At 36.9% G+C, this 26,313-nt stretch overlaps 1 protein-coding gene across 3 annotated transcripts in view; it reads left to right on the top strand.

The window, feature by feature from the left end:
• PRKCE (protein kinase C epsilon) overlaps positions 1-26,313 on the top strand; it is a 283,489-nt gene that overhangs the window by 87,176 nt on the left and 170,000 nt on the right. For all 3 annotated transcript variants that reach the window (XM_031504267.3, XM_031504268.3, XM_085575935.1), the window contains exon 2: positions 11,151-11,214. In XM_031504267.3, coding sequence (XP_031360127.1) covers positions 11,151-11,214 — 64 coding nt within the window. The remainder of the gene's footprint in view (positions 1-11,150; positions 11,215-26,313) is intronic.

Here is a 26,313-nt window from a genome sequence, read left to right as displayed (position 1 = left end):
GAGAGATACTTCCAGCAAGGATGCTTTTGTTTAAATACTTGATGCCAATACTTGATTGTGGTTTGTATATCATGAGGTGTTTGTTTATTATAATGTCAGTGTTGTAAAGAAACTTAAGTTACAGATACAAATGTGAAAAGACATGGAGAATATTTGTGTAGAACATACTTTTTTTCTTCCATCTTCAAAACCCAGCAGAAGAACATGGATTTGTAGTTTTTGAAGGTTGTGTATTCATGCTTTCATCTTTGTGTTTGGTGGAGGAATTTTTTTGTAACTGGGAAACAATTTTTTTCATGATATTTTTGCAATCTCTTTTCCTTTCTTACTCAAATTTAGATAATTCTATAAGGTAACTATTCCCTTTTTGCTTTTTAGTTTCTTTCCTTGAAAATAGAGATGTGTCTGTAGTGAACCTTAACAAGAAAGTAGGAGACACATTTTTCAAAATTGCATTTAAGTTACTAAAATTATTAATTGCAAGGATAACTGAACAGAGACATTTTAAGTTAACAAATGACAAGCTTTCAACTTCCTGGATGAATAATAAGACCTCTTAAGTCAGTCAGCATGGTTTTGTTGTCTTGATCTGAAAAGTGTTTTAAGCTTCTTTATTACTTTTAAAAAGCTTACCCCTTATGTTTGGGGTAAAGCTGTGTCTTCTGACATAGCAGGACAGCTATTAAGAAGGAGGTTTAAAGAGGTTAATAGTTTCAAAAGAAAACTGTTAGAATAATTTTTATAGTCATTTCAGTTTAGCTTTGTTCTTGAAATATTATTTTACTTCCTTTTGTTTCCTTGTGACAACTTCATGACACTTCTGAGCTGTATATATAATTTTTGTCTCTGCATGTTCCTGTGTCTCCTTCCCTACATCTTTTATTCTTCTCATTCACGTGTAGTTTTTAATTGAAGGTGTTTCAAACCCTGTATTATTTTGTTTCTGCAGATTTCTTTAGCTCTGCAGAAATAGGTCTTTGTTTCTTGCCTAGTGGTGGTCCACAGAGCTGCCCCACTTAGGCACTGCCTCGGAGCAGTTTGACCATCTGGGTAGGTCAAAGAGTCCAGCCCTGTGACCTTCTTCTTTGGCTTTGGGTGCCAAGGTGAGACTTGAAACAAAAAAACTCAAGTCAGTCACTGTGTGTGGCGATTCAGTGCTGCAAGCTGATCACCAGCCAAATTTCATGAAAAGTACACTAAGGTAAGCTGCAAAGGAGGTCAGGGGATTTGTCATGTTAAAAGTCCAGTTTTGCACAGATAGAAGAGGAATTTGGATACTGGGGAATTTTTCAGGGAAGTCTTTATAGCTTCTAGAGACATTTTAAAAAAATAATATATTGTTCATTTTCTAGAAGTTTGAGGGAAAGAACTTTGTCATGCATAGGCAGTTTCTGAGATCCTAGGCATCTCTGGGCACACCCCTAGAGCTATCCTAATTGCATGTTCTGTAGCTTCAGCCACTTTAGTTGAAGGTTGTGGTGAGAAGGAATCTCATTCATATCCATATCAAATTGGCAAGAGAGAGGAGTTTTATTTCTCTCTGCTGATGCACTCTGGCTTGCAGCCGATGCTGGTGTTGCACATCAACAAGCTACTTAAAAGTTCCAGCAAGTGCCACTGAAGTACAGTTTGTCCATTTGCAGCATATTGATTCAAGCTGTTTACTTCCTAATGGAGGATTAATTTCTGTTGTGAATGCAAATGGAGAGTACATTTAGTGTGCTTGCCTTCCAGATAAGAAGGGCCTTTCACCTTTCTTCCCAGGGAGGTGAACTGAATTCACAGCCATAAACAGCAGTGGTTGTTTTAATGTTCCGGGGTTTTTAATTGAAACAAAACCTAGATGTGAGTCTTGTTGCTAGCTGAAACAAAGCCAGCACAGCTCTACTTACAAGTAAGCCTGAGCTAGAGCTGAACTGAAGTGGATGCAGCTCCCTGCTGCATTCTTGGCTCATTGAAGACTGACTGTAAGTCCAGTTGGACTTCTCTCAGAAGTTCCTGACAGGTGTTGCACAGTAGTGCTTGAGAGGCCGGAAATGTGAACCTCTTGTGGAAAGGGTCTGAGACTAATACTGGAGTTTCTGCCTAGTTTGGGCTGAGGTTTCATGTAACGTTTATTTATTTTCTAATATCTGGGAAGATCTTCGCTCTAAGGCAGATGAAACCTTTACTCAAACCAGGTGTCATCAATGTTCCTGACCTTTGGTTCGAAATACGGTTGATTCATAAGGAAATTCCAGAGTTGTCCTGTTTTTTGTGGGTTTTGAGGGTGTCTTTGGTTGTGGTGTTTTTTGGTGTTTGTTTTTTTTTATTTTTTGGGTGTTGGGGTTTTTTGTTTGGTTGGTTGTGGGTTGGTTTTTTTTTTTGTTTCTATTTTGTTTTGATTTTTGCTTTTTTTTTTCTTATAGAGGACTGGAATAGCAATAACAGGAGAAAAACTGAAAGGCAGCTTAACATCATCTAATATCACCATTTCCTATAACTTATTAATATTTTATCTTTGGAGATTATTTTATGTTGTTTAGGAAGAATTTTAATTTATACCTAATGCACAAAAATTGAATAGTTACACTGAAGTCTTGGATCTTCCAGCTGTTAATTTTCCAGATTTGAGATCTGAAAATCAGCACAGTTATTTTCTTTATTCTTCACATAGAAGTGCTATGTGGATATTGCCTACTGTATACGACCTTGAGTTCCCAGAGTATAGGATATATTTCTTTTTATTGTCAAAATACTCCTTTTTTATACTTCTATAAGAAAGGAGTATTTTGACAATAAAAAGAAATATATCTTTACAGGAAATAGGTAATGATATTTGGGTGTTACACTATGATACAAAATAACTCACAGACATATGTTATGTAAATAGGGAAGAAAAATAAATCAAAAAACAGACTTTATTTTCTGATTCTACTATATATAGCATAGTAAAAGTGACAGTGGATTGGAGGGTGAAATTACCACCTCTCCAACCACACTGGTCAAACTAATAGTCTATCAATTCTCTCTGCTTACAAAGAAGAATGCAAAACAATCATTGTTTATGTAAACAGTGTGTAAAAACTGCAGTAAAAATATGTAAACATCAAAAAGTATAAAAAACTTTTAAATAACTTTAAAACTCTCAAAAAAACAAAACAACACTTGGGTGTCTTCAGGCAGCAATTCTTTCTTAAAGGATGTAAAGAACTATGGTAATTACTTAAGGATAAGGAATTAAGGAAAAAAGTATGCAGTCCACCAAAATTGTTTTATGTGGCCAGGAAAAACTACCAGTCAATCCACGTACTTACAGGGACACATTTCATGATGGTTATGCAAGCATTGAAAAGTTGTCTACTCAGAGGAAGTATTATTGTAATTTAGGAGAAACTCCAAATATCTGGTTAAAGTAATTTAGGAAAAACTCCAAATACCATCATGTTTAGGTGATTCTTGATACTGAACAAATGTAGCATCTATGAGTTCAGCTTTGGCCTATGAGCAATCGGTTGTCTGAAATCATACTGTGGTAAGATAATTTGGTACCCTTTATCAGTATTTAACATGTAGTAATTGGCTAACCACTGTGTGCTAGCAGCCCTGACTCCCTGCTCAGTGTTTTTATTGCTGGGTATAAGGTAACTTCCTTTCTGGTCGCAGTTCTGTAGCATGGCTTTAAAAATGCCCCTAAGCCAAGAGAATGAGCATGTTTTAAATACTTTGTGACAGTTAATTATTTCCCTGTGGTTTGGAGAGTGCCACTGCACTAGTGCATTAAGAAATACATTTTGAAAAGCGTTGTGATGAAATTACAGGTCAGATCTTGCCACACAATGCAATTCCCCCACACAATGCAATTCCCTTCTTCTTAAATCAAATAACCATCTGTTTGGGAAAGTGGTTTTGCTCTGAAGAGTTTTTTTTCTTTCTTGAAATACATTTAGCAGATGTTTCAAGAGAATGGCTTTATGCAGGCTTTTGTTCAGTAGGAGGTTTGACTGTCTGTTCACTCAAGACGTCTAGTTGGGTGTTGCTCAGCCAAACTGAACTTGTACGCATTATACACGTTGTCTCTGAGCTTGTGTAGGTTCTTTGTATTTTATCTTCCTTACTATTGCTAAACTAATGCCACCTCCATTTCTAGTGTAGATACAGTTTTAGTAGAGTGAAAAAAATACTACATAACTGGCTTATTCTTCTGTCTTCATAAGGCTAAATGATGGAACACATTTACATCATCAGAATAACTATACTGGGTTAAATAAACCAACAAATAGCACACACTTGTGTCTGGGACACTCATGCTAGTGAGTTTACATTGACCTGTTCATATGCAGAATGCCTGGAATAGTTAGTTTGGGCAGCCTTATCTCTTAAGGTCATTGACTTATTTTCCTGCTTGTGAAGAGATTTCTCTGTTATTGATTTATTTCCCTTTGTCATGAATAGTGATTGTAGGTGTTTAGAAACCCTAACCAGTTTGCCATATAACTCTTAAATACTGTAATAATAAGTAATACCTTGTACATACTCTCAACCTTCTGAAGCTTTCAAAGAAGTAAAGATAATCTCTTCCTTGCTTCAGCTCATAGAGTCAGAAACTTGGTTTCATGCAGTGACCCTTCTATGGTCATGCTGCTCGATGCCTTTGCAGTCATTTGTACAGCTTTGCTGTCTGTTACATGTAAATAGAGCCAATTGTCCAGGTTCAATTTCTGGGTTCTACAAGAAAATGAGCCCTGAACACCCTAGGCTCAGCACCATGGTCTGTAAAAGTTGTTGGTCCTTCTAACACATAAAAACGAGTGTGTTACATCTGACAGTGCAGATGTGCTTGTGCTCAGACACACGTGCATGCATCGCTGTGCATTCAAAAATGTTTCTTCTTTGCATTCAAAAATGTTGCTTAGGCACAACAAATCATGAAAGACCAAGGTGATAGCACATGTGATTCAGGACACCACAACTGAGTGTCAGTATATGCTTTATTAAGTTATGGAAGGATCCTTGTTTTAGAATTGTTTTCTGAATACTGTGGGTTATTTCAGCTGAATCTTGTTTCTCCCTGGCTGCTGCTGTTCTGTATTATGTCAGTGCATGTGTCTGGCACTGAAAAGTGTTTGATGTTTTCTGTAGGTCATGCAGGATGTTTGATGTTTCTTTGTTGACTTTGGAATATGGGTAAATAATTGATAGAATCCCCTGTGGCCAGAATTTCTGAACCTTTATGTATGTCACTGTGGTCAATTACAATGTGTCAAGCTGTGTTACGTTTCTCTCTAATTATAATAATCAAATATGTAATGTTCATAATGAAAGGCAGATTTGTGAACATTGTAGCAGTGCACTGACTCCGAATTTTCCTGCCGCCTTTGCCAGAAGAGCGAGAGGCTGGTGGGGTGATAAACATCATGGATGTACATGGAGAGTCAAGAAAGTTTCCTCATTATATTTCCTGGGTAATTTCTTTTGAAAGTCAAGTTTACTCATGTAATTAATGATGTAATGTGTAAAATTCTTAGTTTTCAGATACTAGTAATAAATAACATTTGCTCAGCTATTTTGCTGACCTTATGGACCTTATTGCAAACCTGTTCATTTCAGATGAGCTTGATAGGGATTCAGGTGTAAAGACTGGGGCAAGTTTGCAAGTTTAATCATACATCTGGCTGTTCCTTGGGTCAAGAGTTTGCGTCCATTACAATAATCATGGTGGGTTTGAAAGTTTTTAAATTACTTGGGCTCCAGTCATTTTGGCTATATTGAAAAGTATCACTGTTAATGTTTTATTTTCTTTTTAATAAGTTAAAATAGGTACTCTATTAGCTATTTGAATTGAAACACCAAAAATCTTGTGACTAAAGAACAAAAGACCAGCACAGACTTTCCAGTCATTTTCTACTAGATTATAACTGTTCTGATTTTCATATACATTCTCATGGAAATAATATTTACCAAAATTAGTTAAGTACCTCAGAAACAAAAGACAGAGGAATGACTCCCCTTCAGCCTTTGCAGCTATCAGCACTTTAAGCACAATCTCTTCCCTTCTTCTTTCAAAGAAGTGTGTTCAACAAGAGACTTTGCTACACTCAAGAAGGGTTAAACCATACTGACCTCCCAGGTCTGACATGAATCAAATAACCATCTGCAGTGATAGAGCATGTGTTCTGAGGTTTATGCATTAAGCTACCCAAATATCAGATAATCCTAGAACATCACAAGAAGAGGTGCAAAGCAGGTTTTATGCTTTAATTCTTTCTGTGGCTTATACAGTACATTTACATTTATACTGTTGCCAAAATCCTCAAGAGCTTTAGGTTTGAAGGGGTTGTGCTGTGTTCCATATACTGTCTAGCTAAGGAGGATCAGAGTAAGACTTTCTCATCCTTTCTGATTTTGGGAATTTCAAATTTTGCATTTGTCCACTCATTTTTTTATTTCAGATCTGGATTTATGTCAACGACTGTCCTTAAATTTCTCTTGAGACAGGCTGGCTTTTAAATAAGTACAGTGTCACTAAATCTCGGGTGACATCCTTGTGTTGGAACATTGGTGGCTGATGGACTCTGTCGTAATCAAAGGAAGCCCTATGGCAGTGGGGCACTGAGCCACTGAAGACAGTGGTTTGTCATTTGCTTACAACAGGTCTCAGTTTGTGCCATAGAACATGCAAAATCTGTGCTGATGCTGTCAAATGGAATGGAAAGAACACCCCCAAATTCTGATGGAATTATTTAGGCTGTACATAAAATCTCATTCATATTCAAATATCAAGCAGCAGTGCAACACAAGTAAATCCGTAGCATATTCTAATATTCTTAGTCCTTTTAAGATTAGAGAGTGTTTGGTTTCCTTAGAAAATCTTGATCTAAGAGAATTCTCTCCAAGTTATATGTTTTTAGGGGTGGGAAATAATGTCTTACACCTGAGAGGAGGAAAATGGTGAACTTCTAGCTGAGTTTAGGGCTCAGTTTTTCAGAACACTAAGGTGTTAAAAACTTGCAAAAGCAAACCTTGAGGAAAAACAGGACCATTTTCACAATCTTCTGCATAGTTTGATTAAATTTTGCATTACTCCAGGTTACCAAAGATTTATGATCCATTGAAAATGCTGCAGAGAAATATTTCAGCATACTTTGTTTGGTATTGTTTTTACCAGTGAGTATTATATAAATGAAAAAGAAAATAAATTGCATCCTAGATATGTACCCATTAAAGCTGTCTGAAAAAAGAGAAAAAAGAAGTTCTTGGTAGTGTTTGATACTGCTAGAAGACAGGATGTGTATTGCTGGACAAAGAGAAGCTTAACTGAGGAATAGTCCAGTGGGCAGTTTGAGCCTCCAGAGAGCAGAGTTCAGTTCTTGTTTAACCATAGCCTTCTTGTATTACTTGCCAGAAAGTCATTTAGTCTAGCTTGTGCCTTTGGGAGTATCCCATTTTGCATATGGCAAACTGTCTCAGATGGGTGTTGAAAATAAAATCCATTAATGACTGTGAAACTATATAAATGCCTTCAATATGCTGAAGCTTGGCCTTGGTTTCAACATGGTTTTTTTCCTCTGAAAATATGTCTGGTTTTATGGATGGTTGCCTTTTGTTCCCTGAAACAGGCTACTAATAGGTTTTATTCAGGCCTGGATTTTTTGGTTTCCAGCAATGATTGTACTCATCTCAGTATGCTGCCAGATTTTATTATTTGAAGAATATAGAAGTTGTTTAAATTACATTTTTAATTAATGTTACTTGCACATGCTAAAACTATATTTCAACAAAAGTCACAGAAATAGCATGGGTCAGTAAGAGGGTAAAATGTTTTGGTGATCAAAGATTTTGCTCATAGTTGTTACATCTTTTGCTGCATGTGGCAAATGTGACGTATGTGTGCAAGGCACATATTTTGCCATGTGTTTTGCTTACAGCAAAGCTGCTCTTTTATCAACTCCTCTGTCCTATCCCTAGTTTGCAACTTGCCTTGTTCCCTGTTTTCTTTTGAACAGTAATGTCTTTTTTAGATGTCTCCTCATAAGTTCTCTCTGCACGTATAAAAGCTAGGCTGCATTCGGAGAGAAGTATTTTTAGTCAAAGAGAAAGGTCGTAATCAGACTTGCTGTTCTCCAACTATTTCCATTGCTTTCAAGGATGCCTGTTCTAGTCAGCTGAATTAGGCCAGTCATTCTGTTTCTGGTTACATATGTCTAAGGGCATTTCACATGTGATAAGCTTTCATGACATTTGGTGAAAATGCATGGGAACTTTGGATTTTGGTGTATGCATCTTTTGGTACTTATTTACAGAATGACATTGCAGAATCTAAGCATAGCTTAATGCACAGACTGAAAAGAAAAAGCATGCATATTCTAGTATTTTGGAGGTATTTATGCCATTATGTTTCTAGGCATTAAATTAGATGTTTTTAATGTATAATTAAGATTGAATTGGTCCTTTTTTCCTCCATTTGTCTTGATACATGAAAGACCTGAGAAGGAGAGAAGGGTTCCTATAAGTCTAGGGTATTCTGCTTTTGTTGGGGTCTTCATATGTAGGGTTAGCTGTGACAGCTGAGCTGCTGGCTTCTGGCAAAAGTACTAATTATATGACTGATAAGACTATCAGTGCAAGTACTCACTGAAATGAAATGTGAGTATTTAATGAATCTAAAAATAAGAATATGTCCATTTCATTCTTACTGGCATTTGAACATACGAAGACTGAAACATGCTTTCTTTGTAAAAGAGACTTTCTTCTATAAATGGTTCATTTTTCTTAGAGCATCAGCAAAATTTCCAATTCAAAATCATTAAGCATCATTTCTAATAAAATGTAAATTGAAACAGTCTACTTGCTGGGTAATGGAAACTTGGTTTCAGGCCTCCAGTCTTTTTCTTGAGTTGCTTCCAATACTGTTTGTAATTAAAGGGGCAGAACAGAGATTTTGTGATGGTGGTCAGTAACTTGTCCAGATGCCTGATTCTTCTGCGGAGATGATGTTGGGGGTTTATGTGTGTGCGTGCACAGTGGGATTTGAACTGCATAAAGTATTTTACTGAAAGCTTAACCAAACAGTGTATAGTGCTGATACAAACAGAGCATTAGACATGTCTGTCTTTAATACAGCCATCTGTTGAGTGCTATAGCATTTTTTCAAAAGCCTCCCTCAGCATAGACATCAAAGTCTATTCACGCACCTGTGCTTCTGATCTTCTAATATTTTTCTTATTTAAAACTGGCAAAGTGAGAGGAGCAGTATTTCAAGATCAGCAGCTTTATTTAAAACAAAACTCAAAAAACCAAAAACTTCCCCAAAAACTCCCTCACAAAACTCATGTTGCCAATTCAGGAATTGTTAAAAATGTCTTTTTTGGATATTCGACACTATTATTTATAAAAAAACCAGACACCCATGCTTTCATTTTCCTCTCCCTTGGGTAACCCCTGGCCTTGCTGACATTATTTCCTGCCTGGTCTATTTACAATACAGTAGCTGAGATCATTTTCTTGATCCGCTGGTCCGATGACATCAGCAGGACCCGTGAACTCTTCTCCCGGCCCTCTTGGAGGACTGTGGTCAGTGGAAGGAGGAGCTTGCATCATGTTGATGCATTCAGCAACCATGTCCTGAAAGAGAGGGAAAAGCCTCTCTTGTCAAGTCCTCTCAGGTGATGAGAGAAACCTGGAGTCAAAACAGGCGGCCCCACGGGGCTGCCCACTTGAAGTAGGCTGGCAAAGCCTGGCATAGCCATGGTGTTCTGGTGTCCCCTCATTTACTCGCTCATTTGTGAAGCGCCACAGGTTGGTCTCCTGTTGTTAGTGTGATCTCCTGCTGGCCTGGCGCTGTACCCTGATGTCCCCTGTGGCAGGAGAGGGTCAGCTCGGTGTCACCTGCTGGCATGGGGGAGGCAAGGCCGCCTTTCCCTGCTTTGGGAGGGGAGGCTGTGGTGAGGAGGGAGGGAGAGCGCCCGTTCCCAGCCACAACCTCTGCGTGCAGGTGCCTCAGAGCAGCAGCAGCAGCGTTGGGCAGGTTCTGGGGTTCCTGCTGAGAGAGCAGAGCACCCATCCCTGCCTGGGTCTGGCCCTGCCTGCCCCCATCCCCAGCGATGGGTCTGATGGACAGGCTGGGGCTGCCCTGGTGCCTCCTTGACCACCTGCTCCTGTCCGGAGCGGTGTGACACAGGACAGGTCCTGGCACACAAGGTCCCTTGCAATCTTACCTCTGTGGTTTTCCTACTAAAATAGGTTGAAAATACAGTATTAATGTACAGAACATCACATAATTCAGGCTCTGAAATCATGTGATGGTAACTGCTGTGTTAGAGTAGAAGCTACTGATTACATAATATTTTAGTTACAGTTTTATTTTTCAGAGATGTGTGGCAGCAAAAAAAGTTTTTAATTTGTTGTGTGTACCATTAAGATACTCAAATCCAACAATATTTAGATTTGCTGATGAAACTTGTGATAAAATACAGGAAGATCTGTAATATGTGGTGCCTAAACTGGAGCTTATTCTCATAGCCTGTGAAATCTGGGAAGTACAGCAGCTTGATACTGAGCACCTGTATTTCATGCTGAGTGAAAGTGATCTCCTCATGGGTACAGACTCCTTAAAATCCACCAGAATGGTGCAGAAATAAACAAATTTTGTGTTTCAGAAAAAGAGCATAAAGCATGTATTTCTCTCTCCCAGTGAGGACACAAAAGGGGTATTATAAACACGTGTTAACCGGCTGTATGAACTGTGTGTGTTCATTTCCTCCATTCTGTGACCAGAGCTGATCTGTCTTGCTGTCACAGCGTGTTTTCCACATTTGTATATCTGGGCTCAGTATAAATAACAGTAAAAAACTTGCTCAGTTGTGGCACCTTTTGATTTTCTTTAAAATAGTGGCACAAATATATGTCGGAACAGTACATTAAATATTTGAAATGTAAAATTCACTGAGCTCAAGCTTTCCAAGCGTGCACACTTCTTTTTTATTCCAGTGAAGGTGCAGGGCCCTCAGCACCTCTTTGCAAAAGGAGGCTGTATTGGTGCAGAATGTGTTCTGCTTACACCTTGACTTTGTGAGGTTTGGAAACTTCTTGTTTCCTGCATGTGCAGTCACTTGCTTTGGGAGCCATTCTAAGTTTGATTTTTTTTTTTCTTTTTCTCTTCTTGATTACAGATTGACTTGGAGCCAGAAGGGAGAGTTTATGTCATCATAGACCTTTCAGGATCATCAGGTGAAGGTAGGGACTTCCAATATTTTATCTTACTCTTTCATGAATGGAATCTCCAAGGGTCTCTGCAATGAAAGTATTGGAAGAGGTGTGTGCTGATATCCTCAAATCTGTATTAGCTCAAGTTAAAATGAGCACATTTTGTTCTCTGCCTTTGAGTCAGTAAGCAAGTTGCACTTCATCTTACCCTGTTAATCACTGATGGTAACAATACCAACTAAAATGACCATAATGAAATGATCATATTTAGTAGTGCTAATTTCCAGAGGAAACTTCCAAATTCCTTAGTTTTTGGAAGAATACTAACCATTGTGTAGATAGAAAGGATAAGATGTCAAAAATAAGGGACAGGAATTTATTTGCTTTTAAAATTATTCTAATATTTGGTATTTTTCCATTTCAAGTAAAATAATGACCAGAATATTGTAATCATATGAGGTGTTTTTATTTTTATGGCATAGCAGTTACATGTTGGAAAATACCCAAATATGGAACAGAAATATTTATTACATTCTTAAGAAACATTCTAAAAATAATTTTCTGCTGTCTATGGTAGGAATAAGATAATATATGAAGAAGCAAATCTGTGTGCCTTAGTCATGCACTTGGTGACAGCCTGTCTGCCAAAATGGCCTAGATGATTGATTATCTTAAATTATGTCCAGCAATCAGCTTTGATCAGCTTCCCCCAGTAGCTCGTGGAGTTCACTGAAATGAGGTTATCGTCAGTTCACAGTACATAAAGAAGATTCACATGAACCCTGACAGGAGCTGAAACCAAAAATGCTATGAAATGAAATTATTTTGCCTGGCACAGTGGAGAAACGGCAGAAGAGCATGTTTATCTTTCTGTTCTTTATAATGAATTGCTGCACTCTAACCAGCTATGAGGAGTAGCTTGCAAAAACACATATTGCTATAAATCCTGAATTTTGAAAACAAACTTTATCTTATAGCCTCTGTTTGTACCTACATAAAATGTGCTCTATCATTTTTTTCTTCCTGCATATTGAAGAAAATATCAATTAAATAGTAGTTTCCACATATCTTTCTGACTACCATGACAGTGATCAGCTGAAATGTGGTTCAAGGCACTGGTGTGATTCTGCCATAGATCTAGATGTTCCACTGATAGCTAATTGATACCCGGGTGAGCCTGCTGTTACTATTTCATCCTGAGATGCATTCAAGTGTGTTAGACTGTCAAAAGGCAGGAAGAATGGTGTTATGAGGTTCTTCAAAAGTGGTTTAAAACTCTCTAACCTTTTACAAGGGAAAGTAAAAACTGGCTATCCTATATGTCTCCTTTGTTATGTGCTACACTACCCTGTGACACTTGAAAGAGACTTGGAAAGAAATTTGTGTCACTACAGTAGCATTGGTGGGGAACACACAAATGGAAGCAGGCCAGTGAGGAAAAACAGCTTATGGGAAGCCCTCAGGAAGATCAAGAGGATTTAGTTGTAGGCACACAGTTTGTGGTCATTGGCAGTGGGACTGCAGCCAAGCCTCATCCCCAGTGGGCACAGCTGTGAGAAGCAGGTGAACAGCACTGACAGCAATGAGCCACGGAGAGCCGAGGTGCACTGACCAACCACCAAAGGGAACAGAGGGCACACAGGTGCAGAGGATGAACCGTGAGGGCATAAAAGGCTGGGCTAAAGAACACAAGCAGATGCTTGAAGGCTTCTGGAGGGGTATGAGGTTGCTCTGTATCGGTTGAAGCTTTTCTGCTATTGTACAGTAACGCTCTGCGTGTCATGGCTGTCTCAGCTGTGACATATGCTGTGATATTTAGTCGAGGTAGAATTTAATTTGGTAGAAATTGGAGAACTTGGTACACTTACAAAATGCAATAGAAATTGTATATTTTTGAACTTTCCCATGCAATTAAATAACTAGAAGAAGAGAAGTATTGTGTAGAAGTATTGTGAAGTTCTCTAGAGGGGTTCCAGTTTTACTCACAAAAGAAAGCAGACTAGGTTTATTCAGTGCTTGTAAGCAATTTTTATAATGATACTATGGAATCTTATTATGGGGCTGTTTTATTAGGACTGTTGCCTGAGTAATTTTGGGTATTTAGTTGTGTTATTGAAGCACCTAGTTTAACATAACAACTATGTGCATCCTTGTGTAGTGAACAGAAACACCTAGACCACAAGGAAAGCAGCTTATTCTGCATGTTTCAAAAGTAACCTCTTTTATTTTATGTACATATATACATAGGTAAAGATAATGTACCTGAGAGGTATTTTATTAATTCAATGGGCCAGTTCATTGTAGTTGATCTGTATTTCTTGAATATGAAAGGAATATGAAGTTGTACTTGGTGCATCACTTTTGAGTGGCATGTGTTGGTTGAAGTGATTGCTGCTCTTGACTAAATTTCTGAACCAGGATCTTGTTTTTTGCACTCCAGTTGTCGCTGTGAATAGCAAAAGTACATAGTAATCTTTTCATGATGCACAAATGGGTATTACTCTTTCACCTGGAATTTTGGAGGGGGAAAATAGGCAATTTATGAAAATAGAAATACTCATAGCAACAATTTTAACTGAAGGAAGCAATCAAGTTGCATGTTTCTTGCAAAAATGTGCTATATACACTCCATCCACTCTTGTCTGTAATGCTGTGTACTGAAAATTGGACTTGTTTCTCCAACGTTATATAAGCAGGTTTCTAGTTACCAGCAGTCAGTAATGTGACACATCTAAAAGCTTTTTCAGACAGGAATCTAAGTTCTCTTTTGGTATAATTGACTTAAGATTAGTTCAATCCATTTGGACAAAAACATTGTTCTCTACTATACTGCCTCTAAAAGGCAAAAGTCCTATTTGTCCAAGTGAGCTCTTATGTGAGTAAATTGGTATATAAATTGAAAGTAAGTTTATGTTGTTATCATATACCTCTTAGAATCCAATTGCCACTTAGTCCCAGCTGCCAGATTGCTTATCCCTCTGCACTATTTGCATTTGTGTGGCAAAACAATGGCAACAGTTATAAGCTGACTTCCTCAACAAAAGCACATGATTCCTGTTCCTCCTCTCCCCCTTGTCTAAGCTGAATCATTCATGGACTTGTGTGGCTTAGGTGTGCAGAACAGATGGAAATCTGGTAGATTAAAAAGGCAGGTAAAGGGAACTTCTGCCTCTCCCTAGGTAGAAACAGACTTGTTGAGCATATCAATATCAGCATCTGGCCAATATTTTTACATGGAGCTAGAGAAAGAACAGTAGAGTTGCTGGCTTTGCTACTTGAAGTTTCCAATGGATTGTTCAAATTTCAGGCAATTTAGTTTTGTTCTGAAAAAAAAAATTCTAGAACTTGCTTCCATTCAGTTCTAGTCTTTAAAGCAGAAAAGGATTGGAAAACACAGGTGCTGAAGTCTAAGCAGTGGAAAGCAAGCTACATGAAAAGCCCTCACAAGAGCAACAACAAACCCAAGAGGAGTGTTTTTATCTTCACCTTTTTACACTAATCCTGTTTTGGAACAGCTTTATAGTTTCTGAATGCTAAAATAAATAGTTACTCATCATCCCTATCAGTGCAGAAACAAGCAATCTTCTGTAAATTCGGTAGTAGGAACTGTCCAGCCCACATACTGAAAAGAAAATGCTAAATAAACTGTTTTTCACACAGACGGTGATGTTCTCAAAAGTTAGGATTTAAATTTTTCTACTAAAACATGAAGGTTTCCATATTGTGCTTCCAAATCTGTTCTGCAAAATAATTTACTGTTTTGGTGATGTTGACATAGGAAGAGGGTGAGAAAACAGCTCTTAAAATAACTCTTCTTAATTCTTCATTTGAAACTATGTAAGCACTATTTTTGTAACACCTGTGAGTCAAATCTTTACCCTTCCTTTGCCAGAACTGATCTGCAAGGTTATTTAACTTCTCTAGGTTTACTTTATTTAAAACAGGTCTGTGCATTTAGAGTAAATCTGTATTTGTTTTCTGTGAATGGAAGCAACTGTATCTGTGGAACCTTCCCAAATATAGATATGCGCTAAGGTGTCTATTCACAGCCTGAAATAACTGCAACAGTTAATCGATAAAGTTCTATTTATAATTTTAATTATTTGGTTGGATTTCTTTAAATCTTTTTAAGTGCTTAAGGAACTGCCTGTCCAGAACTTTAAGAGACATTTCAAAAACAAATCACTTTGGTCAAACAAGTAAATGTGGCTTCTCAGAGCCTGACACACCAACAGTATGAGCTGGAATTTGGAACATAGATATGTACTGTGCCATATGCAAGCACATAGCATCTTTAAGCATTTCTGATAGCTTGCTTTTGGGAGACCAAATCAGATTGTGGGTGGTTGCATTTATTATTCTACCAGAATAGTTTGTCAGTCTTGCAAAGCATGCAATCAGTCAATTCTGCTGTTAAGTAAACATTTAGTTTATAAGAAAAACAAAGTTTATAGTAGGCTGGTGTTTGTAAAAAGGAATTAGCGTGGAAAAGATCCATTGTATTTATTCTCTTACTTTGCAAACTACAGCTAGTGATTGCACAGGTTTTTAGTCTTGAGTCTTGACCTTCTTCCTGGGCTATGGAGAAGGATGTGTCTGTATCAGTCTGTCAGTGAACAGGAGGATCTGCAAGACTTGCTGCCTTATTCATTTCTTCAGTGCTGCTTGTTGTGCAAGGTCATATTGATTTTCTATATTAATTCAGTGTTGCTGTAGTGTATGCACTATTTCTGTACTGAAGTGTACTCACTAACTTTGTTATTGGCATGCTTTGGCAGTGTCTATTTTTTTTCATCTTTTTCTTTTAGTTCTTACAGAGCTTTGTAAGTAAAGTTTTTTTGAATTATTTGATAAATTCTTAAGAACTCCAGTATAGCAGATTAGAATCCAAATGCAGGCTAAAGTTTAAAACTTAACTAATACGATGATGCAATGATTTGATTTCCAAACTGGAGTAACAGATGGCCCTCAAATGGGTAAGAGATGTAAATTGCTGGAGGAATAATTAAAAATGTTTTCAGCAAAGTCAGTTTTATATGTACTGAAAGACAGGTGCTGCTATATTTAAGAGCTTGTGACCTGCCTGCTGCATTTGTCATTGAAGGTTTCTTTTTTCTTTGAAATTACTGGTTTGTATGGGACACAAACATAGACTTGCAGAAGCTTTCTGCCAGTTTAATTCTTAAGTTACCATTTGAAATATTTCAATCTTATATCAACTGTGGACAACTTCAGAATGACCTTGACATATCAGTTTTCTTTCTTAACTGTGTCTATTATAGGTAACATGTAATACAAATTTAAGAACTATTCAAAACTCTTTCTGTGTTCTATGTCTAATTACTTGTAATGATTATTTACCATTGTTAGGTATTTGCATTATGGAGTTGTCTTTCTATAAAATCACAGATTCCCCATTTTTGAGTGGGCAGTTGAATTGCAATAAAATACCACAGCTTCTAATACATTCCTCTTCAGATTCATCTGGTTGTAAGATACTAAAATTGCACAAGATGAAGAACCATAAGGTGATATTTTACAGTAAAGCCTGCTAGCTGAAGTCATAGTATTTTGTGAATGGAAACAATTTTTTTACATTTATTATCTGACCTTTTTACATTGAAATAGAAAAAAAAAAAAATGTCCTTAGAAGTCAGCACCAAGTTCTGTATTTAACATGTAATTCAAAATATATGAATTTGTAGGAGGTTTTCCAGTTCTTCTTAGCTCATTTACGTCAAGGCTCTCAGGTTTGTAAATACAGTTATTGTTGATTGGTATGTCAGGACAGAAGGTCTGCATGAAAAATGTATTAGTAGAAGCAGAGAATGATTCTTAATGCCCTTTTTTTGTCCCATACTTGATAGATCAGTAACATAGGTACAGCTCGTTAATCAAAATATCCAGAGGATTTGTTTCAGGCATTCAACTTCAGTAGAATTGATATAGCAAGAAAAGTTGCATTTCTGTTCTGTGTTGTAGCATCCTTTTGCAAAAATCAAAATAGAAAAATATTTTCACAAAAAATATCCCGCAGGATACAAACTTTCTCTACAATTCCTCTTTGCCAGTGCTTTTCCTTGAAGTACTTGTAGTTGTCATTATCATCATTAATTCTGCTGCTTGTGCTATGAGGGCTCAGTGAATGAGATCTGGTTGTGCCAGGCACTGTTTGAACAGAGAACAGTGAAAGGTGCTGAATCAGAGATCTCCAAATCTGAATCAGGAAGCATGTTTGCTTGGTTGTTTCAGGAATTTGTGTTACTGAAGAGTAGTGGTTTCTTTCACTAATATCTTCTATTGCAAATATAATTTTACAGGCTGTTTGTCAGTTCCTTGTAGCCATCAGCTGCTGATCTTGGGGTGATGAACAGGCAGTGAGAGAATTCTCGTGTTTTTTCTGAATTTATGGATGAAGAAACTTTTTTTTTTTTTAATAACTCATTCACTTACAGTAAATGCATGGAAAAAAGTCACAGTCATTATAGGTTCACTATTAAAAACTTCTTGTCTCTTATTTTGCTCCCCAGAATTTGACTGAGCATTCAACTTGCACTCATTTTTACTTTTCTCTGTATGTTAATATTTGAGAAGATGCTGAGTGTTGGAAATGTCTTAGGCAGACCCCTAGGGAGTCTGGGGAGGGCCAGTGGTTTAGTCACAGTATGGATCTCTCAGAGGGGACTTAAGGAGCTTCTGTAGCTTTTCCAGAGATGTAGGTGAAGCAGAAAGGATCTGCACAAAAAGACCTGTTGTGGCATTGGAGCAAGCAGTCTTGAAGTAGTAAAATGTAAAGTATCTGTAAAGTAAGGATAATGTTTGACATCTGTGAAACTATTTACTGAGACTCGGCAAGCCACTTGAACATTACATTTTTTTAGATTCAAGGCTGATGCTTTTGCAGGGAATTAAAATAATCAGAAACTATGTGAACAGGACAGTGGTGAACTGGCAATGCTAACTGGTCAGTTTTTGTCTTCAGTCACTTGACTCATGTAGGTTTGCAAGTTAGAGCTCTTCCACACAGCTTCCCCTAGAAGTTCTTGGGAATATCATGTGCTCAGGGAGATAGAGGGTTTGAAGTGTCAATATTTTAAAGCTTTTCTCTCTTCCTGCTGTAAAGCAAAATACCCAGTCAGAAAAACCAGGCACACATTGATTGCTCTGCTTTGTTCAGTCTCAGTAAGAAGGACTTCAACCTAAGATATAATTTCACATTTTTATTCACAGCTTGGATAAAGGTAGAGTCCTACACTGGCTTTTTGGCTTTCCTTCTGCTGGTTTCTGTGCTCTAAGAGAAAAACAGCAAACAATAACAACAGGCTTAACCACAATCTTCCTTTTCAAAATTCCTTATGTAGCATATCAACTGAGAACCTATTTCCTTTGAAGCTTTGGTTTTATGTAGATAGGGTTTGGGGAATTAGTTTTCCCCCCCATTCAGGTTTTCATTTCTTCACTATCAGATCAGCACTCATTCAAACTATAACTGAGAGGAAAGGTTAAAATCAAAGAAACAAACTGATTTGTGAGTTTTTTTCCTTCTGCTATACCTTTATTTTCTTTTCTTAGGAGGAATAATGCAAAGCTACTACTACTATGCTTTTTATCTTGAGTATTATTTGGTTTAAATATAAAATACATCAGTGCTAATGTGTGAATGCTTAGTACAAAAAAGTTTTTTCCAGGTTGTTTTTCTCTTTTTGAAATTATTTATCTTTTTTATGACTTTTTTTTTTTTTACAACTATAAGAAATCTTTAACCATCCAGATATCAAGTTTCTAGTTTGGCTTTTTTGTTTTTTTAAGCAAACCAACCAATGAAATTCAAAATCCACCAAAAAGCTTCCCAAGCATTGCTTTTATACCATTATGGAGATTTTTAGGTTGCATTGCCCAGTCAGACAACTTCTTCCTCTCAAATGAACCACTCTAAATCTCTTATTTTCCCCCAGTCTCTTAGAAAATGTCAGTAGATAACTGGAATACCTGACTCTGGTGTATATTTGCTGTTGGGTGCAGTAGGTGATGTATTTCTTCTGATACAAAATTTCACCCATTGGTATCATGGCATCTGAGAGCAGACATTTTAGTGTTTTTACCCAAGTGACAATAACTGGAAAGCCTGAGAAGAGGAGCTGTGAAATAATAGGCTGAGTTCATGTTAAGTTTTTGACTCTTGCCAGTTGACACTGACTTGAGTAATGGCCCAGGCATTTATCTGGGAAAATGAACCTTGCAGGTTAACAGTTAAACCCCAAATTTCCTTTTAAAGGTATCTGTGCAGACACAAATCAGCACTTGGTGACAGTTCAGTCTGTTAGTGCATGAGCCTTTTAAACTGCACTGCTCAGTGTAGAGGTTCTCCAAAGGGTGCTTATATAAATTTAACTTTGTGTGGCAAATGCCTTCATAAGGAACATCTCTCCATGGATTTATAGCCATCCCTTGGATTGCATCCAGTTAGCTGATTGAACATCTGGTAAGCATTGTGTGTTTGTACTAAGCCCTTACTGTATAAAGCTGGCTTGAGTTTTTCAGGCAAAGATCAGTAACCTTTCCTTGGCAGACTTTTAGCCACTTGCCAAAATAAATGCTTTGCAGGCAGCAAGACATAGATAGAAGATTTGGCTTAAAGGCACCTTCATATTGTACTGGAAGAGTTTGTACTTTCTTAAAGAAAACTATGTTAGACTGGAAAAGGATTGAAACTCATATACATACCATGTTCTCAACTGCTGTAGCTCTCTTTTCCATTTATGTGGTAAAAGCTCTGATTTCCATATGTTGGTTTTTTTTTTGTTTTGTTTTTTGTTTTTTTAACAAAATCATGCAGGGCCTTTGGAATAGGAATGTTTAATTTTATCACTCCATATGCCTAGTATGTTTTTTGAAGAAAATGGGAGAAATGTATCACACTGAAAGCTATAGTGGTGTTTTCATACATAAGTGAAGCATGATCTAGTAGTAAGTTTTCAAATATAAATATATTTTGTGAAATCTGTATGGCTAGCTATTTCATAATAGAAGACAACCTGGGTGAGTCCTACACTCACTGTATACTGTGATGTGGAAAATGCATATAATATTAGAACTTGGGGTGCAACTTTTTTGTTGCACTTCATTAAATACATAACCTCTACTCTTATGATTTGTTACTGTTTTGCTCTACACTTTTGCTGGTGCAGTAATATGCTCTGAATAGATTTTTTCCCTCTTTCCCAGCAATAGTGAAACCTATTTATTGTTAGGGTAATTGAGGCAAAAGGTCTTGGTATAAGATATTCTGATTAATCGGCTAGAGAGTGGATAAATGAGGAAATACACACATTAAACACAGGTCTAGCCACATTCCTGGATATTCCATGCTTCAGCTGTATTATGAAAACTTACTTGTTCTGTGAGTAGCATGAACCAAATGCCTTCAACTTAGCCTGAAAATCTACTACTGTTTTTAAAATACAATTTTTACAGTAGTATAAACAGCTGGAGTGTCAAAAATCTGTATTCTTTAAATATAGTCTTGAAAGGTCAAACTATATGAGGCTTTTTGTGAACTCTCTGTACCTGTGGTGGGAAAAGTTGTTTTGCCACTGTAAAAGGCAGTCTCTGGAATTAAAAATGACTGTGTAAATCTTGCTTCACTTGCAAGTTAGGGTTTTTAAAAGGAAGCTGCAAAGTTCAAAAAGGAAGATTAAATACTTTCATTATTTTTCACAATTTTTAGAAGGGCAATACTAAGGGCAATACAGCAAGCTGAGATATATACTCCAAGCCCTACCTGCTACTTTGTCTCCTTTTTTTATTCTATTCTTCAGTTTGCATTCACTATTTCTGCTGTATGTCTTACATGTATTTATCAAAAAAGTGAATTATAGATGATAGATGTCAGGAATAATGTAAAATATAGATTTTTTTAATGTGCACTAGCAGCTTTAACAAACAAACTGACAGATACTTTAGACTTGCAGCTATTGTGTGCTGTGTGGATCCTTGAATTCTTGTATAGTATGGATGAAGGATATTTTTAAGGAAATGATACTTCTGTAACATCTACACACATGCACACACTAAGCTTAAGCATTGATAAATGGTCAAATAATACCAGCATCAAAATACTCAACCTGAATAAATCTGAGGAATTTTAATAACTCCAGGTTGCACCAGTGGGGCTCCATCCTCCAAGAAAGGTGAGATTAAAAAAAAAACAAAACAAAACCTTATTTATATTACAGTATTGTCAAGGAATGCTAAGAAATAGTCCTTTTTTTACTCCTCTGTTATAGTTTCCAGATCAGTACCTGGAAACAGGATCTTTCCAGTGAATTTTGAAGCATTTTATTAGACTCGGTGTTTTTAGAAAATCTTCAATATACAGCATTTTTTAACTTCACCATGAAGTCTGCTGTGCTGTGAATGGTGCTATTTAAAGGAAACATCTTCCATTGCAATTCATGAACATTCTGTAGTAGATAAAAATGACCCAGGGTATTTGTTCACCTCTACCTAAAACACTGGAAGCAGCTGTACTTCTCCTTTTCAGAGCAATGTAATCATTTACATTTGTACAGCACTACTGTAAGGCAAGACAGGAAGAAATAATTTTATTTCCTATTTAGACTTGAGAAAAATGAAACTCTGTGAATGTATAATCATCTTCAGACTTTGGTCATGGTTCTTCAAATCCTAGATATTATGCTGTAATAGGTGTAAAACGTAACTATAGTGTGACAGACCTGGAAACATCTCGTGTTCTGTTTGAAAGAATGCCCATCTAACAGTCCAGTTCTCCTGGTAATCCTGTGTCAGGACTTTATTTGGGGCTTGGTAAAAATCAGATATCTCTGTGGAATTGTCTTCTCATTTAAAGAGAGCTCCACAGGCAGAGGTGAGAATTTTAGAATCAGGTTTGATGCTTTGCCTCAGGCAAAGCATCAAACCTGATTCTAAAAGTCCTTTGCATTTCAGTTGACAAAGTAAACCAGCAATGCACTGCTATGTGTTCAATTAGCATTATATTTAATATTCAGAAGCAGAGTTCACAAATATTTTGGTGCTTCATAAATGTCAGCATGAGAGTCACACATCATCCCTGCTGAACAGAGAAAAAGAGAAGTAAAAAGGTCTCATTTGCTGCAAATGCAGGAAGTAAAATTTAAATAGCCAGGAGTTATTTTAATTTTTCAACTACAGCACCTTGAGTTTCAATATCTGATTGACTTTGGTTTTAGAATAGTTTGTGGACTAAACAAGTTTTTCTTTACTTTTAAATGCTTTAAAGTGTTTTTGACGAAAAGTAGAGTTGAAGTTTATAAATAATTCTAAGTGATTTCTATAATTCATTTGTATGCACTCCATAGTTGCAGCAGATTTTGGGAATATCTATAATGGCAGATATTTGGTTTAGAGCATGCAGTTTTTGTGTGCTCAGAGTTTTTTGAGTGAACAGAAATAGTTATATTAAATACACTTTGAGACTTGTGCAAATACAGTACTTCAGGCAAGGTAATATTAATGCTAAATATTAATAAAAATAATGAACCCATTTTATTATAACATTTTTGAGTCTGGGATTGTTTGGTTAAACCCCATAATTGGAGTGATCTGTACATTTGCCATCCTGACTTTGGGCAAGGTTCTTCAGTTTTCCAGAGAAGTTTGTTAATGCACTGGAGTGTCTCTGTTGTGCTGCAAAGCTAATATAAGTAGAAGCATTCCTTAAAAGAAAGAGCTTTATAAAGACTTGAGATTTAGATTTGTATCTTCTCTTGAGTTAACTGCACACTCTAAATTGAAAGACTAGAAAGCACACTTGGTGATGTAATGAGCTTGCACTTAATGAAAAGCATTTATCCCTGTTTCAAATAGTAAATAAATTTTTAGGCTGGGGGAGGTGTTGTGTATTTTAAGGATTCATTGTTGTTAAAATGTTTTTGCTGTCTATAGTTCCTAAGTTATAGTCAAGTCCTTTTTCAAAATCCTCTCTCAGAGCATTTTACTGAATACAATACTTTGTGTACAAATGCAGGAGTTATTAGTCAGTAGGTAAACTTCTAAATTTGACAGTGACAAATTGACCATTAATAAAAAATAATTCTTGGGGATTTTTTCCCTAGTGTGTGGTGGTGTACTGGATTTCAAATCTGATTTTAAATGATCAAAGTCAAAGTGAAACAGAAGCTGATTCAAGTTGTGCTCGGGGAGGTTTTGGTTGAGCATCAGGAAAAATTTGTACATCAAAATAAGCTGCTCATGAAGTGGTTGGGTCACCATCCCTGAAGGTATTTAAAAGACCTGTAGATGTAGCACTTAGGGACATGTGTCTTTTTAGTCGTGGATGTGGCAATGCTGGATTAGTGATTGGATGCAACATCTTAAAGGTATTTTTCAGTCTAAATGAGTCTATGATTTTATGAAGACTCTACTAACTAATGATTTCAGGATTTGAAGATTCAAGTTCTTTAATTATAGTTTGTTTGGGTTTTGTTGTTTTGGTTTGTGTTTTTTGTTTTGAATAGTCAGTTTCATTCCAGGCCTTTATTACTAGAGAGCAAGAATTCTGCATACTTAGGGAAAAATCACATATGTAACTTATATAAGAAATATTTTACTTACTCATGTAGTCTTTGTGGGATACAATCAGTACCAGAAATTTCATCTCTTGTTAAGATACTGCTTTGGAGGGTTTGACAGGGTCATTTCAGAAGAATGTGTACCTTACTATAAGTTATTTAACTCCTCTTAGGTAGATTAAGCATTTCCCTTATCTGTGCCTCAGTGTGTGACTAAGTGATGCAAGAAAATCCTATGTTGTTCAAGTACTTTTCCTAATTTTTTTGACTGGGAAAAGGGGAGGGAGACTTCACAGGTGCAGTAATACCTTGTTTGATGCTTTCTCTGAGGGAACTCACAGCATTTCCACCAGGATAGCCAAGCCACTTGCCACATTAGGTTGTGGTCCAGCTATTCATGTTTCTGTTTCTTTGCACCGTTACTTACAGCTTTGTAATTCTGTATTGCACCAGAAAGGCTGACTTGGGCTATGAGCTGTGAAATAGCATGAGCCTGTGTCTCTGTGGTTTTTCCTGGATCTTGGCAGGCATTATTGGAACTCTTGTCACTGACTGGACAGATCACTTGAGTTGTCATTGTGTTTTCTGACAAACTGAGAATAGGAATACGGTGAAATATTTGGAATGGGAAATACAAAGATCTTTCTTCTATGCCAGTTTAGCTACACAGAAAGAACTATGGAAAGCACTGGAGAGTATTTAATTTTATTGCTTCTGCCTTTAGAGGAAAATAATTACAAATAACCTTGTGAAAAGCTGGTGCAATGAATACTGTCCAATACATTCTACACAGTTTCTCTGCAGTCTTCATAGTTTTTTCCTAGTGAACAGAACTCCTGATTCAGTACATAGTAAGAGTAGTCAAAGCAGTTTTCCTTTGTTGTGTATATTGCAGACACACAGACTATAGAAGTTATAGCTGAGAACTTGCATCTTCTTAATTTCTTTGTCCAAACTCTTTTAACAATATAAAGTATTAAAATGGAACTATCATGTTACCAAATTATTTTTCTGAATCGGGAATACCAGATGCTGTTGAAGTAACAGCTACCATCACTCAGGGTTGTATTTACATGATAGTTTCATACTGAGTCCTTGTAACAATACTGCTACTGCCAACATTACTGGTATTAAAGGACTGCATGAAAAATTGAAAGAGGGTTGGATTTGCCATAGCACAATTAAGACTGAAATTCTTGTAGCATTTCCGGTCTGAATAATAGCATGAAGCTGGATAGCATGAAGCACACAGTATTTCTTCTGTGATTGTAATGAAGGCAGCCCAGTTCCACAGAAACAATTTTACATCAATAAGATACTTGGAAGACAACATGGAAGGAATCCAGTCTTCCAATTTCATACCTACTTTAGAGAGACTAAGGAAAGAATCTGCCTTTTAAACATCTGGAATCTATTTCTTCAGTTTTATGGTATTGATGTTGGATTTTCTTTTATTCATTCTTCTTTTCTTTCTGGGAGATGTATGGTTGAGGTTTTTAATTAGTTAGAAAATGGAAGCTTCTGTTAAGGATTATTCAGAATAAAGTTAAATAATGGCATTGTTAAATTCAGGAGGATCTAAATTTTATTGCTAGTTTCCTATTTTTATAGCACCCAACTAAATATTTTCCTTCTTTTCCCATGTAGTCCTTCCTCAAATAACAGCTGAGGCTGGACTTTAGTTGGTGTACATTAATCAGAGATGAGCAGAACATGAATGTGCTGTTAAAGATTATGTAGTTGCAGTTTAAAAGGATTGTTGTAGTGTTCTCTTTTTGGAAATTTGCTGCTACTTTTGTGTAGCTGTGCAAACAGTAGTATTTCAGGAGGTCATTTTCTAAGAAATGGGCACAAAATCTCAGTAATTATGATGAAAAAATTTTGTAATTTTTGAAGACTTTTTTTTGTTTTGTTTTGTTTTTTCACTTTGTTGCTATTGTTAGTAGCTCCTTCTAGTGAAGCCAGTGGAAAAGTTGGGGCAGTCAGGCAAACGGTGTCTTGAAGCAAACACCCACAGAACTAAGTGTCAATATAAGGCTTTTTCTCCTTATGCTCTTTAATTAACCTGAGATATAGCCACCTAACTCATTTAGGTTCTTGTGGAAATCCCACCTGTCCTTGTAGGCACTTAAGCCTTAATTTGTCCTGTACTTCTTTGTGTGGGGCTTGATTATGCACAGCTCTAGGTACCAGTGCATACAAGTAGTGTCTTCTCTTGCTAAACCAAACAAAAAGCTTGTTTTATGCCTTGCCACAATGGGAGGAAAAACAGCAGAGTACCATTAATCCCATTGTTTGAATTTGGAGCTAAAAATCAAAGTCAAACGTCTTTTTCTCCTTGTTGCTGTGAGGTTGGATTGTATCCATTATCTTGCTGACTGGCCTGTAGCTGTCTTCCCTTGCTTCCTGCCGAGCAGCTTATCCCGGCCCCAAGTGCGTTGCTTCCCCTTCCACTTCCTGCCAGATTCGCCTCCAGAAGTGCAGGCAGGCCAAAATCTGAAGTCCCTGCCCTGACAAAACTGATTCTTACTTGGATATCAATATTTGGAGCTGTAAT

Source organism: Lonchura striata, chromosome 3 (genome assembly GCF_050655825.1).
Source record: "Lonchura striata isolate lonStrDom1 chromosome 3, ASM5065582v1, whole genome shotgun sequence".
Classification (NCBI taxonomy): domain Eukaryota; kingdom Metazoa; phylum Chordata; class Aves; order Passeriformes; family Estrildidae; genus Lonchura; species Lonchura striata.
This window is presented reverse-complemented; position numbering and strand designations above follow the sequence as displayed.